We start from the raw sequence: 14,628 nt of genomic DNA on the forward strand, positions 1-14,628 counted from the left end.
ACCGTCGCTGTTCGTGCGGGCCCCGCGGGGCCGTCGGGCCATGCGGGCGGCGCTGCGGCCGCGGCTCTGGCTGTGGCTGCTGGCCGTGCAGGCGGCCGGGGCGGGGGCCGGGCTGCGCGGCCTGCCCCGCGGCGCGGCGGCGCGGCTCCCGGCGCACGTGGCGGTGCCGCGGCAGGTGGCGGCGCCCCGCGGCGCCCCGCAGGTAGGCCCGGCGCTCGGCGCTGCTCCCCGCTCCCCGCTGCGCCGGGCCGGCCGGGCCGCCGCTGACGCTGCTCTCCGTGCTCCCCGCGGCAGCGCGCCCGGGCCTACGTCGTCCCCATCGAGGGGACCCCCCGCACCATCCTCCTGCGGCAGCAGTAAGTGAGGCCTCGGTGGGGCAGGCCGGGAGGGGGCTGTGCGGCCCCTCACCTAATGGGGACGGGACGGGGACAGGGTCGAGCCCAGCTGCACGGGGCGCGGGGCGTGCGTAGCGTGAGGGCAGGCGCTGCCGTGCTTCGCAGTGCGTCGAAGGGTTCCTTCAGGCTCGCAGCTGCGTGACCCGGGGGCTGCCCTAGGGAAGGCTTCTGGGGGGCCGGGGAGGCAGGAGCTGCGGGGGACAGGGTGCGCATAGTGATCCCCGAGGGGCGCAGGAGGCTGGAGGAAGAGCGCAGAGTCATTGCTCTAGAAAAAAGAAGTGTAGCTGCCTCTTGCAGCATCCGCAACGTGCAGGGGTAACATCAGAATTCAAAGTTTGTCTCTTTTGTGGGTAGAGTGTTTTTGCCCAACGATCTCAGGATTTATACTGATGGCCGAGGGGGGATTGTGAAGTCCGAACTTGTGCGTATCAAGGTAATAACTGTTTACTGTCTGCTGTACCTTCATTAGTCAGAGAAAACAGGTGATTTAAGTAGTGCTTCTGAAAAACCGTACTTGTTAAAAACTAAGATTGGCTTCTGTTGGAATAGTCTACACACTTTGTATTCATCTCTGACACTTCACTAGCAGGAACTTTCTCAAGGGAACCAAAACTTGCCCTGAGAATTTCAGGTAACGAAAGCAGTAGTGTTCAAATGCAGAAGTGGTTGATACTGCTCTGCCTGGCTGACACTTGCAGCAGCGTGTCTGGGATGCTCTGCCTGTGAAAGCAGGCTTGTCTGCTCACTACCGGGCAGATGGGGCTCACGTTTCATGGATGCTTCCATCCAAGCAGTGATTCTCCCAATAGCAAGGCAAGTGTAGGAGGTGGTCATTTCTGGAGATGAGCTCGCCCAGGTCTGGAAATCGGCTGGGTTGGTATGCCAGCCTGTTCTGTGAGGGAAGACATTCAAACATGCCTAGTGCAGGGCCACACTGCCACAGCAACCAAGGCTGTTACCAGCCATTACACCATCGATCTTTGTCCTTTTCAGCGTGATTGCTTCTATGAAGGCTATGTGGAAGGTTTCCCGGGTTCCCTCGTGGCACTTAGCACCTGCTCTGGACTGAGGTAAATCTGTTGCTTGTGCGTGTGGGACAAGCATTAGCCGGAGTGCTGTGTGTTGACAGTGGTGGTTGTCCAAAGGCAGCGAAGGAGCTGTTGCTGCCGCTTTGTGCCTTTGTTTTGCAGTGGGATTCTGCAGCTAGCAAATGCCACCTATGGAATCGAGCCTCTGGACGCTGCACCAGGATATCAGCATCTCATTTATCCAATGAGGAATGAAAATATAGAGAATCAGCTTTTTGTAGAAAACAGCTCCCTTGCCCAGCCTCAGGAGATTTCACAGAAGCTGAATGCTGGAATGCGAGTGAGTTCAGCATGTAGCAGTTTTGCGTTTTGTTTTCTATGGAATCAGGCATCAGGTTTATGAGGAAGTGATGTGGACTTGGGAAATCCCTAGCCCAAGGATGCCTCACATTGTGAGGTTGCGTGTTGTTTCTGGACATTTGAATAAAGCTGCTAGTGTAGCACCTAGGGATATTCAGGACATCAGGTGTTTATGTGTTTAGGTGTTTAAGGGACTCTATGTGCTTTCTAATTATGTGGAAGAGACCTTCTTGAGAGAGGAGGGAAGGATATAGCCTTTGCTGGAACTTAGCAGGTGGTACAGAAACATCAGGATTGTAAAGTATTAGGAGAGCACTTGATGTGGCAGTCGGCTGGCGCACATTACTTCTGTGCAGCTAGTTTCCAGAGGTGGTGGTGGTAGAAAAGAGGGAATGCCTGTCTCTGTGGTCTGTTAGAAATTACCATCCTTTTTTGTGGGTCAGGGGCTTTGCCAGAATGTCAGTTGCTACAGATGTGGCCCGATTGCATGGTCAATTGTGTCACATTGTGATTATTGTATGGAAACATTTCTTATACGACCGTATGTCATATAGATGTAATTGGTTTTGAAGTGCGTAAATTGACAGTAGACCTAAGTGTCTCTTTTGCAGAGTTGCTATAAAGTGAAGAAGTTGTGCACTAATGTGTATGGAGGTTTTTTTGATTTATTGTTTTTTTTCCCCTGAAGAATAAGCACGCTGTCACTAGATCCCCTCGTTATCTGGAAGTGCATGCAATTTTGGACAAGGCTTTGGTGAGTCTTTTTGCACTCTCTATGGTAAATTGTTTTCTCTAGTAAAAATGTGTAACAGTGCAGTGGCTTCCGGCAACATTGATGCACAGGGCCTGACAGCCTCTGCGAAATGGCAACTAGCTCCCTTCCTCTTGGGTATGGGTAAGAATATGGCATAGCAGGGACCATAAACAGCACTCACAGAGAGTTCCCCTGCATGCTGAGCGATTCATCAGGACAGTGTTATGGGCCAAATGCTGTTGCCTCACAGTGATGTGCTCCTATGCTTGTTTCAGTATGACTACATGGGCGCAGACAAGGATGCTGTGACTGACAAGATAGTGCAGCTTTTCAGCTATGTGAACAGTGTAAGTTGCTTGTGGTTGTGTTCTGAATGTAGGTGCTGTGTTGTAGTGGTATGGATCAGGCCACCTAGGCAAAGCAAGCTGGAAGCTAAGGAGCAGCTGCATTCTCTGAACATTAATTCTGTCGTTGTGTTTCCAGATGTTCACTCACCTTAATCTCACAATAGTATTGACTTCCCTGGAGTTTTGGACGGAAAAGAATAAAATCCCTACCACAGGAGATGCTGAGGAGTTACTGCAGAGGTTTTTGCAGTGGAAGAATACGCATCGTGTCTTGCGGCTACAGGACATAACATACTTATTTGTGTAAGAGGAGCACAGCTCTATTAGACAGTGCGGGGATGAAAGGGACAGGAAGCTGTCGATGTAATGTACAGCAGCCTGTGTGTGACCCAGAGCTGGTTTTGTTCCGCAGTTACAGGGAGCAGCCCCGTTACGTGGGGGCATCTTCTGCGAGAAGGCTGTGCCTCAAGAACTATGCTGGAGGGGTTGCCTTGGTATGGTACCGTTGAACCTGTCTCTTTGAACCCATAACATACTCTGGGTTTAGGTGAAGTGTTGACTTTTGCCTAAAGAGGTAAGCCCCACACCTAACTTCACGACTAAGAACCCCCTGGCAGCAGAGGCAGTGCAGCCCTTCGTGGTAGTAACAGAGGGGGTGATTGCAAGATGGGCAGATGCAGAGTGACCTCTGCGCTGTACAACAGAGATAATGTGAGTGAGGAGTGCAGACGAGCCTGCCTCGTGTCATGTGCGGTCCCCTGCTCTGGGCCATGCCTGAGACTATTTGTGCAGGAACTCTGAAGTGTCGTGGCCTGCTGCGGTGTTTGCCCACAGCTCCCGCCGAGTGCCGTCACGGCTAGATCCTCTGCTCAGAGTTGTCCAAGCAGAGGTCGGGGTCAGAAGCAGTCACAGTTTCTCTAGTTTCTTCCCCCATGATGTGAAGAGCACAAATCCCGATATGGCAGGGCACGTGCTCTGTCCACCTGGCCTGTTTATTGCCAGCTAAGCTCCTGAGAGCCCTAAAGTAGAAAAGGAGAACTCTGTGTCTGGAGGTGACAGAAGTCTTAGGTCTGTCACTGTGCCATTGTAGTACCGAAGAGCTATGACGCTGGAGACATTTTCGGTGATCCTCGCACAGCTGCTAGGGCTGAGCCTGGGAATAGGCTATGACAATTCCAGGAGCTGCCACTGCGCGGGAGCCACCTGCCTAATGCAGAGCAATGCAGCGTAAGACTTTCTCCCCAACTCTTGCTGCCCATGTGGTTTGGTGAGGTGTAAGGCCCTGGGAGTGACATAGGGCCAGAAAGCATGTGCTTCTGCTGAGTGTTGTGTGTGGAAGTATAGAGTAACCATCACAGAAACGCTGCCTGCAAGTGGCAGAGCAGGTAAAAGTACAGAAGTGTGCAGAGACCAGCAGGTCCGGATAGTGGCCAGCTTCTGCTGGCGACCCCAGCAGAAAGCCTCTCCCTTTCTGGGGGCACAAGGGGACATGTAGTCCCCAAAATGCAGGTCGTTTTTACAGGAGTGGTTTTCTGTGACTTTCAGACGCTCGACTGGTACGAAAGCCTTCAGCAGCTGCAGCATAAGAGACTTTCAGCATTTTCTCACCACTGGAGAAGGGCAATGTCTTTGGAATAAGCCAATTATGGATATATCATATAAAGCTCCCGTGTGCGGCAATAAAGTGGTGGAGCCAGGAGAGGCTTGTGACTGTGGTTCAGCGGAGGTTAGTTGTCAAGCCTGGGCACAGAAAGAAATAATTAGGCTGTTGGTCTAAGGCGGTAGGAAATACTCAGGAGAGAGGTGTGAACTGCTCCAGTACTTACACAATGTGCGTGCAGGGCAGAGAGGGCCAGCCAGGGGCCTCGCGGCACCTTACTCAAGCGTGAGCGCTCTGCAGACGCTCAGCCGCAGGTGCAGTTGTGCGTGAGGTGGCCATCGAAGAGGACATCTATTTGCATTGCTCCTAATGGTGGATGGTGTGAGCTCGTAACAGTTTTAGCGGTAATGACCAGTTGCACCCTCCTTCCCACCTCAGGGAAACAAGCTGAAGGGAGCAGTCCACTTTGACACTGCTGATCTCATTTGGCAACGGGGTGCCTACATAAAATGGGTGAGCAGGTATGTGAGGAGGAACAGCGTGAGTACCCGCGATGGAAAAAGCAGGGGCACGCTTATGCAAAGCTTATGGTTTGCTGACAGTTCATAAGCCAATGCAGATTCCACAGAGAAAACAGGAGTTAGGAGCAGTACTCTGGGTGCCACAAGAGGGCTTCAGAGGAGTTTGCTGTGCATGGAGCTGGACGAGTGCTCTGTTGGTAGCTGCCTTTCTGTTCGTAGTGACAGCCTGGATGCAGCCTAGTGTGCACATCTGCAAGTGCTCTCTGCCTCCACGAGCCACTGCAGCCATCCAGGCGGTTCCCCTGTGGCCTTGTAACAAGGAGAACATCTTCCTCAAGTACTGTGCAGTTGTGAGGACTGACCAGGGTGCCTTGCCAGTGGAGCTGCTTTGTAGCTCCCTCACGTGCATGGGCAGTTGGTGGCAGCAGGAATGTCTTGGACATGGCTCCCCTCAGGAGGATGCTCATGATTTTGGTTGCTCCTGGGAAGAGTGGCAAAGCTGCCTCTGTTGTTATCTCCTCATCTGTGAAGGGATAGGTAGCTAATGTAAAGCTAAATCTGTTAGGTAATCTCTGCTGTTAACTTTAAGGAATGTCAGCATGATCAGTGCTGTACAGTTGGATGCAAAACTAAGAAAGGGGTCGAATGCCTGTCTGGACCATGCTGCTGGAGATGCCAGGTAAGCTGCAATTCGGGAACAGTCACCTTTCATTCCCTGAAAATGGTCCTCAGGCAGGCATCACTAGCGTGCAAACCTCTCTGGAAGAATGTACAAAATGGACTTGGTAGGTAAAATGGTGGCTGTCTTTCCACCCAAAAGTACCACTCTTATGAGAAGAGTCTGAGAGATTGTAGTAAACAAAGTTGCCTGAAGCACTATTGCCAACAAAGTACCTGTGTCTCAGGATGGTGTTTGTAGGGAGCAGAGATTTTGTGCTCTTTCCAAGTACTGTAAGTCAGATGGAGAGCAAGTAGACCCCTCCACAAACAAGGCTTGCAGCATTTTCCCCGTTTTGCCTTCCAACCTGGGTGACATGGGCTATACCAAGCCATTGGACTCCTTTCAGTGATGGTCTGCCATCTCACGAAAAAATGTGTGCCTGGCCCCGAAAGCGTCCAGAGCTGCCTGGAAAGGATCAAGCCACAGCTGAGGGCCGTGTGATGGCAGTGTGGTGGGAGGGGGACTTGTGGGCCTTTCAGACCGGAGGGCTGGGACGAAGGAGCAGAAAGCTGACCAAGAGCCTTGCGTCATGTCAGAGTATCTAGATACCAACTGGCCTCTGATGTGTAAGATTCCTGGGGGACTGCAACCGGAGGCATGGCTCCTAAGTGAGTGCACCTTTGGTCTTGCCAAGTAGCAGTAGTGTCAGAAGTGAGTGGAGACAATATTCTTCTCACTCAGGGAGATCCATTCTGCTTTTTGGAAGGTATCTACTCTAAACTGTGTATGGAAAGGCAGCCAGTGATAGCGTTTGTGAAGAGGTGGCAGATCTTTCTTCTGGTGGCTGATGTAATGCCTGAGAATATCAAACACCATGGTATATCTGAAATCTCTTTCCCCAAAGTTTGGATTTCAGCCAGCGGGGAATTCTATGGTGGAAACACCATAATTCAGCAGGTGTGAAGGTGAGACAGTTTGCTGAAGAGTATCAATGTCTTTGAGAAATTATTGACAAAAGAATCAAGGCTTTGTTAGGTGGTGCTCCTGATGCTGTGTAGCTGGTCGAAGGTAACAGGATGAGAGAAGTCACAGATCACATCCAAGTGTTATTCTTTTGGAGGGGTCAGTGTGGTTTGTGCTGAACTTGGAAACATTACTGGCGATTTTCCCTAAATCTAGGCTTATCTGGAAAGCCAGGACTTGCTTTTTGCCTAGTAACAAGTTTTAATCTTTTGCCTGTGCGTGTTGGTACTAAGCGTAGCTCCTCTTGTTCTCTCTTTCCCCTAGTTTCTGAAGAGAGGTACGTTATGCAGAACCAGCCCTGAGGATGAGTGCGAACTGAAAGAGTATTGCAACGGTACCTCTGGGCAGTGCACACCGAACTTCTGGGTCATGGACGGGCACCCCTGCAACAAGAGGAGCGCCTTTTGTTACAAAGGAGTTTGCCAGATGGCCGACAAGCAGTGTCAGAAGATCTTTGGGAAAGGTAGCAGTGACAAAGGGTCATGGGGGGATGAGCCTGGGGTGGGGAGGGTGCTTTTCGTGCACACTCAAGGTCTTGCATGAAATCACTGCCTTGGGATAGCCTGGTCGTGATGGAAGCCTGACCCATGCCTGTGCAAGAAGGAAAAGGAGGCGTGGAGGGAAGCAGGCGTTGTGAAGGCTGTCCGAAGAGGAGTGTGGATGGAAAGAGTGAGAGTGACAGAAAAGGGGAGGTGAAGAAGGCTGCCAGGGCCAAAAGAGTGACTGAGAGAGAGATAGTAGGGGGCATGTCGTGCAGCCTATAAGCAAGGTAGCATCTGCTGTGGCTTTGCAATCGGTGGCTCGTGGCAGTTCCTGTGCTGGTTTGCCAGGTCACAGTGGGGAAGGAGGGGGGCACGGCTCAGCGGTCGGTCCAAAGCGTCCTACAAAGACAGGTGAGGGTGACCAACAGCCGGCTCTCAGTACACGCGTTCTCACTTGGAACGCCTCCCAGAAACTGCTGGTCTGGGAGATGCACTGTGTCTGGGGCGAGATTTAGCACTTTTCAGTGGTGCCAACCCACAGCAACAGGACCACGCTGGTGGTCTGGTTTTGCTTAAGACCCTGTCACCAGGGTGCCAGGCACCTGGAATAATGTCTGATAAGGAGCGTACACCTCGCAAGCACAGGGTGAAATGTGCGTGCAATTGTTCATAGTGCAGGTGGTGTTGGGAGCACTGTGTAAAGGAAAGACCTGGATGTAGTACAAATGCCTGGCTTAGATGCACAGGTTGTGACTGCCTGGCAGTGCATGTCTCTCTGTCTGGCAAGGCAAAACCATGTCGAGGAGCATGGGGAGCAGATGGCCCTGTTTTCTCAGATGAGAATCCTAGCAATGTCCCAAAAAACCTCACAGTTGTGTTGGGGGAAGCCTGGATTTTTCTGAACTGCAGCGAAGCCTCTGTGCATGCTCCAGTGAGGTTGTGAAGGAAGCAGAATAATGTATAGGAGCAGTTTGTACTGAGCAGGGATGTGAAAGCTGTAATCTCCAGGTTCGCACACAGCCACGCTCCCAAAGGCTTGGGAGAGAACAGAGTGACTGGCTGAGGTGCCAGTGTCTCATGTGGCCCACGTCATTGCTCGCCATGCTTGCATGGAGAAACCTTGGACAGACCGTAAGTGACAACATGTGTTCACAGGTGCCAGAAATGGGCCCTTGGCCTGTTACGAAGAAATTAATGGTCAAAGGGACAGAATGGGACACTGTGGCTCCGATGGGAGTGGTTACCGGAGTTGCGCATGGAAGTAAGTCATGAAGGAGCAGTCTGCCACGGAGCAGGAAACTTTGTACAGAGTTTTGTAGCAGAGGTCTTTTCTGAACTGTGCTGCTTGGTTGAGGAGGAGCGAAGCGTGCTCTCCTGGTGGCAGAGGAGTGGGAACTGTTGATTCTCTGCTTGTGTGTGTTTGGCCCGGTGACGGCTGGGAGGGGAATGGAAGGTGACCATGCTGAGCTGTCCCAGGCAAGGGCTGTGAGGCAGACATGAGAGAGAGGCCTATAGGGGACCGAAGCATGAGCAGGAAATCCTCGTGTTGGGGAGCGTTTGTATGGCGGGCTGCTCTGAATGAGCTTGCTTGGTGTCAGCAAGTCATGAGGTGAGGCATGGGAAGGGCTCTGGGGAGGACCAGCGGCCTCAGGAATGGCCTCTTGATGCATTTCTAGGGATCTCCGATGTGGGAAGCTCATTTGTGAATATCCAGGTCATAAGCCATTTACTAAGGAGAAAGCAGCAGTCATTTATGCACGGGTGCAGAATTCGTTGTGTGTGACATTAGACTACATGAAGTCTCCCACGGAGAAGGACCCGATGCTGGTGAACGACGGCACTGTCTGCGATGACCACATGGTGAGCGCTCATCAGAAATGCCGGTGAGGGCTCTGCCATGGTTGTGGCGTGCGAGCCCTGAGGGCAGCCACATTTCCAATCGGCGCTCTTCTGAACGAGTGAGGATTGTCGTGTGGGTGGACTTGTCATCAGACAGGGACTGGATCAAAGCTTGCCACTCTGGGCTGGGCTCCCAGAAGCTCTGTGGCTCTCCAGAACAAGTTGGCGCTTATAACTATCTCACGCTGTCTGCTGATCAGGACTTGCCTGTGTTTGGGTTCCAGATCTGCATGAACCAGAAGTGTGTGCCTGCTACCGTCTTGAACTACAAGTGTGAAATAAAGACGAAATGCCACAATCGCGGCGTAAGTAATGATGCGTTGTGTTCCTGTTTGTGGACCATGGGAACTGCCCGAGCCCTCCCTCGCAAAAGCAGCATATCATGTCTGGAGAGAGAAGGTGGGGGAGGTGGGCACTTGGCAGGGGAAGTCCCGGTGTCTTTCCTGAGTCTGTGTTTGTAGTGGCTATAGAAAAAATCTCTTTATAAGTGTGGGAGAACTGGCAGGCCAGCAGGCTCAGCTTTCTGCCCCCGCAAATTAGAAAGCAGCTCGGTCTCTCTGGAGGCCAGGCCAAAATGCCAAAGACGGACAGAAGGCAATGCCCCCTCAGGGAGAGTATACCTGTCTGTGACTTTGACAGGGTGAAATCACCTTGGTCATAGCATCTCAGCATTTTCACTCACTCCCACTCTCCCATCATGGGAAGTGGCCGCGGGACTGGGTGGCCAAGGGCCCTGTCTACAAATAGGTCTTTGTGTCTGTGCATGCGAACCTCGGGCAAGTTGCATATCCAAAAGCTTTGCCTCACACTGCTTGCCATGATGTCTATGCCAAGCGATCAGAATATGTGCAAAGCTGGTGGTGACCTCTCATAGCTAACTGTTGTGCATTTCTCTGCCTGCCTGAAACTCAGGTATGCAATAACAAAGGGCACTGTCATTGCCATCCCGGTTGGAAGCCACCCACCTGCCAAGAGAAGGCAAGCACGATGGGAGGAAGCACCGAGAGCCTGTTCAGAGGTGGTAAGGAGCAAGGATGGCTACTGCTGTTGGTTCTTTTTCTATTGGGAAGAAGCTGCACTTTGCTTGGAGTGAAGGGAGGGAAAAGCAGTGTGTACTCTGGATTAGGTGTGGGTTAAAAATGCAAGTGCAAATCTTGGGGCCGTCAGTGTGACAGGATCCTGTAGCCAAGGAGTGGGCCTGCAGCAGCTGCAGGAGAGCCATGAGCACTCAAGTGTGTGTGTGTGTGTGTGTGTGTGTCTGTCTGTCTCAGGTGTCTGAAGAAGTAAGTAGAGGCTGTATCCTCGTGTGACACATAGCTACAGGTCTGCATGTTCCTGTGTGTGTATATACACACACATGTATATGTGTGTACATGTATATCTATATGTAAAAATATGTATATATACAATTATATTTATACACACACACAAAGAGAGAGAGGGAGGGAGACAGAGAGATGTACAGCTGTGCTACTTTGCCAGCCCATGTAGATGAGCATTGTTGTTCCAAGAACTCTGCTTTATGTGGTAAAGGAGGTAATTTCTATCCTGTATTTAGATGATGCAGTCATCCCAAGCAAGAATGTGCTGAGGAACTGGCTCCTTATAAGTTTCTGCCTCTTTCTGCCCATCCTCATCGGGGCTGCTGCACTGGTAATAAGGCGAAGCGAATGGTGCGACTGCCACACTCCAGAGGAGTTGCCACGAGACGAGTAAGTAAGTGTATCACACAGGGTTCGTAAATAGCCTGGCTCACGGAAGGGTGTGACACAGGTAGTGTGTCTGTGCGTAGGAGGCTCCGGCTGTCCAGTGTGGAGGAGGATGCTGTGTAGGTAGCTTTTTATGTTGGGGAGATTGAGGAGGGGAGAGCAGGGGAGAGCCAGTGTGGAAATCTGAGGCAGTGAGGGTGCTGTGAGAGGCATAGGCACTGTAGCTGGGGCATAGCAAAGGGGACTCCCAGAAGAGGGTGCTGACCAAGTGCATGCCCAGCACTAGGTGGCTAGAGCTGTAGGGAAGGCCAAGCAGTGCTCATAGAGTATGGATGGTGCTGAGAAGGGCGGTGGAACACGCCAAAGGGAGTATTTGGGGCTTTATGGCTGTGACACTTACAGGAATGCTTCTGCTCCTTGCACTATAGGTGTGTAGAGGTCGATTCTGCCAATGAGCAAAGGTATGTGTCCAATTTGTAATAGCATAGCCTCCTAAGAAGTCAGTGTTATATAGCTTTGCCCAGCTCATGGTGCGTCCCATCCTGAGCTGGTGCCTGCCCAAAGAGGGCCTTGTGGTTAGTTAGGTAGACTTAGATTTGGGGGGGGGGGGGGGTTGAGGGGGCAGTTTTCATGCTGTGATACTGCTTTGGGGGAGGTGTTTGTGGAATGTGTTGTGATGTGTGTATGAAGGTAGCCTAGGTAGCAGGATGGAGAAGGTCGTGGAGCCCTGGTGACGATAGTGGAGTGGTTCTCTGTTCTGAAAATGTTACAGCTCTTTGGGAGTAGTGGTGCTTGCAGAGGGATCTGGAACGGTGGGATGTCTGAGTGAGTAAGCAATTAAGTGGGGCTACGGGAGGGCCAGAGCGTTGTCTCAGCAGAGGGAAAGCAGACCAGCAGTACGTGCTGCCCGATCAGCATAGCGATGTGTGGCTGCACATTGCAGAGGAGCGGGAGTTTGCACTGGCACTTGGTATGGGAGAGGGCAGGGAAGTGGTGACGGGGCTGTGGCTGTGCATGGGGTGACTGAGAAGGAGTGTTGTGGCTCTGGGTGCCAGCACGCTGGGATTTTTTTGGTAGGCTGCATGCTAGCTGGATGTGGGAAAGGCAGTCCAGGACCTGAGGTATGGAGTAACGACCCTTGCAGAAGTGTCTGGCTGGAGTCTGCCCATAGCTAGAGTGGGTCTGGCACTGGAGCAGCTGTGTGTCTGGGGCCAGTAGCAGGACACTTACCTGGGTGAAGCAGACGGAGAGCTGGCAGTGCCAGCCCTTTCTGGGAATGAGGTGAGGTGTGTGCAGCTATAGGGTGGCCCTTTGTGTCTGGAGGGCAGCTGCTGAGTGCACAATGTGCAGTGGAGCCTTAGTGGGTCCTCAGGGTTGAAGGATCTGTTGGGGCTGTGCTGAAGGGGCCTGGCAGCTAACAGGAGTCTTGCCTTTGTATTTTTCTGCAGCGTGTAATGAAGAAGCAGGGCTGCACAAGGTGATTGGTCACGTGAAGCCTGGATGTTTTCTGCATTGCTCCCAAAAGGAAGAGAGTGAGTGGGACACACTGTGTTTGAGATGTGTCCTGCTGGGCCAGGTCTGAGGCATGGAAGCTAAGAGCCACGTGACCTCAGAGGACTGTGGCAGTCTGCTGAAGAGCTTGCTGTAAGTGCCCATAGCTTGTGTTTGGTTCAATAAAAGGTGTTAATGACATCTGAGTCCTGTGATCCTTCTGGAGTGTGCCATCAGAAGAGCCTGCGGGTACCAGCATGGACTACAGCCTCCTGGTGTCTGCTGCACATGGTCTAGGAGAGCTCAGTGCTTTCAGAGGGGATATGATGGGAAGAGCACTGGTCTTGTGCTCTGGTGGCCCTGAACAGGGGTGTCTGGGGCAGAGCTAGCCAGAAGGAGACAAGTGTGTGGCAGCATCACTCCAAGCTGAACAGGGGGTAAGTACTGGCAGGGACATGTGTGAGGCACTGTGCTTGGTGAGAAGGGGAGTGGGTCTGTCCCCGTAGGTGTGCTGTGATGGCAGCTGAGCCTATGTCTGCTCTGTCACAGTGGAGCAACACCTTAGATGGTGAAGCCTCTAATGGGCAGAGGAGGCTCCTAGTGAAGATATGCAGGACTTAGTCATCAGAGCCTGCCCCCAGGAGCTGTGATGGGCAGAGGCAGTTCGTGGGGCCAGGGCCCACCACTCTGCCCAAGCACCAGCAGCCCCTCTTCTCCTCCAGGTAAGGCTCCCTGGGCCAGGAGGCTGTCAGCCCCATCAGGGCTGGGGGCCTCCACTGCAAGCCCGAGGGCTCTGGCCTCAGCACCAAGGGGCTGTTGGGCCCAGCACTCTCCACAGCTAGGAGCCCTGCCTGGCTCTTCCCAGACCTCCACAACTGGGGGGGGGCCTGCAGAGACAGAGCAGCAGCCTGACTCCCTAGGAGGCATCACCACACATAGGCCTTGCTTGTGTGCTGATGTCTCCTAGTAGTGAGTCAGGCTGCTGCTCTGTCTCTGCAGGCCCCCCCCCAGTTGTGGAGGTCTGGGAAGAGCCAGGCAGGGCTCCTAGCTGTGGAGAGTGCTGGGCCCAACAGCCCCTTGGTGCTGAGGCCAGAGCCCTCGGGCTTGCAGTGGAGGCCCCCAGCCCTGATGGGGCTGACAGCCTCCTGGCCCAGGGAGCCTTACCTGGAGGAGAAGAGGGGCCCCTGGGGCCAGGGCAAGCCCAGGAGGGCTGCTGGTGCTTGGGCAGAGTGGTGGGCCCTGGCCCGCTCTCTGCTCCCGCGAACTGCCTCGCTAACTGCCGTGTTTGCTGGTCCCTTGGTCGCTGCGCTCCCTGCGGTCGCTTGAGCATGCCCTGTTTTGAACTTCCTGTCTCCGCCTCCCCCTGGAAGCCTCCAATCATGGCCATCGGCCCCCAGCCCCATCTAGCACTGGGCTCTCCTCCCCCCACACCTGGCCACCACCTCCAAGGCCCCATCTCCATCAGGGGAGACGGGGCCAAGAGGCCTATCGTTGGCCCCGTCTCCATTGATGGAGATGGGGCCAGGAGCCCCATTGGCCAGGATGCCCCCAGGCCTCCAGCACACCCCCCCACTAAGGTACCACTTACCCACTCTCCCTGTCTCCTCCCTGTCAAGGCTCCCCAGGACCTCTGAGCTGCTTCAGCCAGCATGCCGCCGCCGCCGCCGCCGCCGCCACCTCCTCTTCCTCTGCAGCACTCACCCACATAGACCTGTCCAAGGCACATAGCCTACAGACCCGGCCTGCACTGCCTATTCCTGCAGGCTGCCCCTCTTCCCATGCCAACACCACGCAGGACTTATATATAGCTAGCTAGCTAGTTATCCATCTACCAATCATCTCATCTCCAACTCCCTCTCCACAGGGCCTCTCTTCCAGGACAGGGAGAGCCAGGCTGCAGCCCACCTCCAGCAACAACAGACTGGCTGACTTGCTTGCTTGGTCACTCACTCCCTGACTGCCACCCACACATATTTCTGGCCCACCCACAGCAGCACCCAGAGACATTCTCTATCTCTCCCTAGTCCTCCAGCCACACAAGCCCATCCACCTACCTACCTACCTACCTACCTACCTACCTACCTACCTACCTACCTGACTCAAGTCCACTTCCCACCACTCCCCCCTTCTCTGCCTCAGTCCCTTTCACACTACACCACTGCCCTCCACTCTAATCTACTCTACCAGGCCAGACCTGGCCAGCACTGCCCATTCCTGCAGGCTGCCCCTCTTCCCATGCCAACACCATGCAGGACTTACTTACTTACTTATATATAGCTAGCTATCTAGTCATCTACCAGTCTGTCTTTCTTTCTTTCTTTCTTTCTATCCATCTACCAGTAGAGAACTGAACTGTAC

The 14,628-nt window shown here is 53.3% G+C and overlaps 1 protein-coding gene across 1 annotated transcript; it reads left to right on the forward strand.

The window, feature by feature from the left end:
• Positions 1–40: 40 nt before the first annotated feature.
• On the forward strand, positions 41–12,453 carry LOC134151835 (disintegrin and metalloproteinase domain-containing protein 32-like). Its single transcript, XM_062596680.1, has 19 exons — positions 41–100; positions 295–356; positions 750–828; positions 1,389–1,465; positions 1,586–1,763; positions 2,472–2,537; positions 2,813–2,884; positions 3,021–3,187; positions 3,297–3,378; positions 3,975–4,111; positions 4,430–4,610; positions 5,595–5,684; positions 6,954–7,152; positions 8,327–8,432; positions 8,848–9,031; positions 9,295–9,375; positions 9,983–10,091; positions 10,629–10,782; positions 12,228–12,453. Exons 1-19 carry the CDS (start codon positions 41–43, stop codon positions 12,232–12,234), a joined length of 2,091 nt encoding a protein of 696 aa, XP_062452664.1. The 3' UTR covers positions 12,235–12,453.
• The last annotated feature ends 2,175 nt before the right edge of the window (positions 12,454–14,628 follow it).

The sequence above is a fragment of the Rhea pennata genome, chromosome 28, assembly GCF_028389875.1.
Source record: "Rhea pennata isolate bPtePen1 chromosome 28, bPtePen1.pri, whole genome shotgun sequence".
In the NCBI taxonomy this organism is placed as follows: domain Eukaryota; kingdom Metazoa; phylum Chordata; class Aves; order Rheiformes; family Rheidae; genus Rhea; species Rhea pennata.

Coding starts and splice junctions, on each gene's coding strand:
- LOC134151835 (XM_062596680.1), top strand. CDS start 41: ATGCGGGCGGCGCTGCGGCCGCGGCTCTGGCTGTGGCTGCTGGCCGTG. Junction 357..749: donor ACCATCCTCCTGCGGCAGCA/GTAAGTGAGGCC, acceptor TTTTGTGGGTAG/AGTGTTTTTGCCCAACGATC. Junction 1,466..1,585: donor AGCACCTGCTCTGGACTGAG/GTAAATCTGTTG, acceptor TTTGTTTTGCAG/TGGGATTCTGCAGCTAGCAA.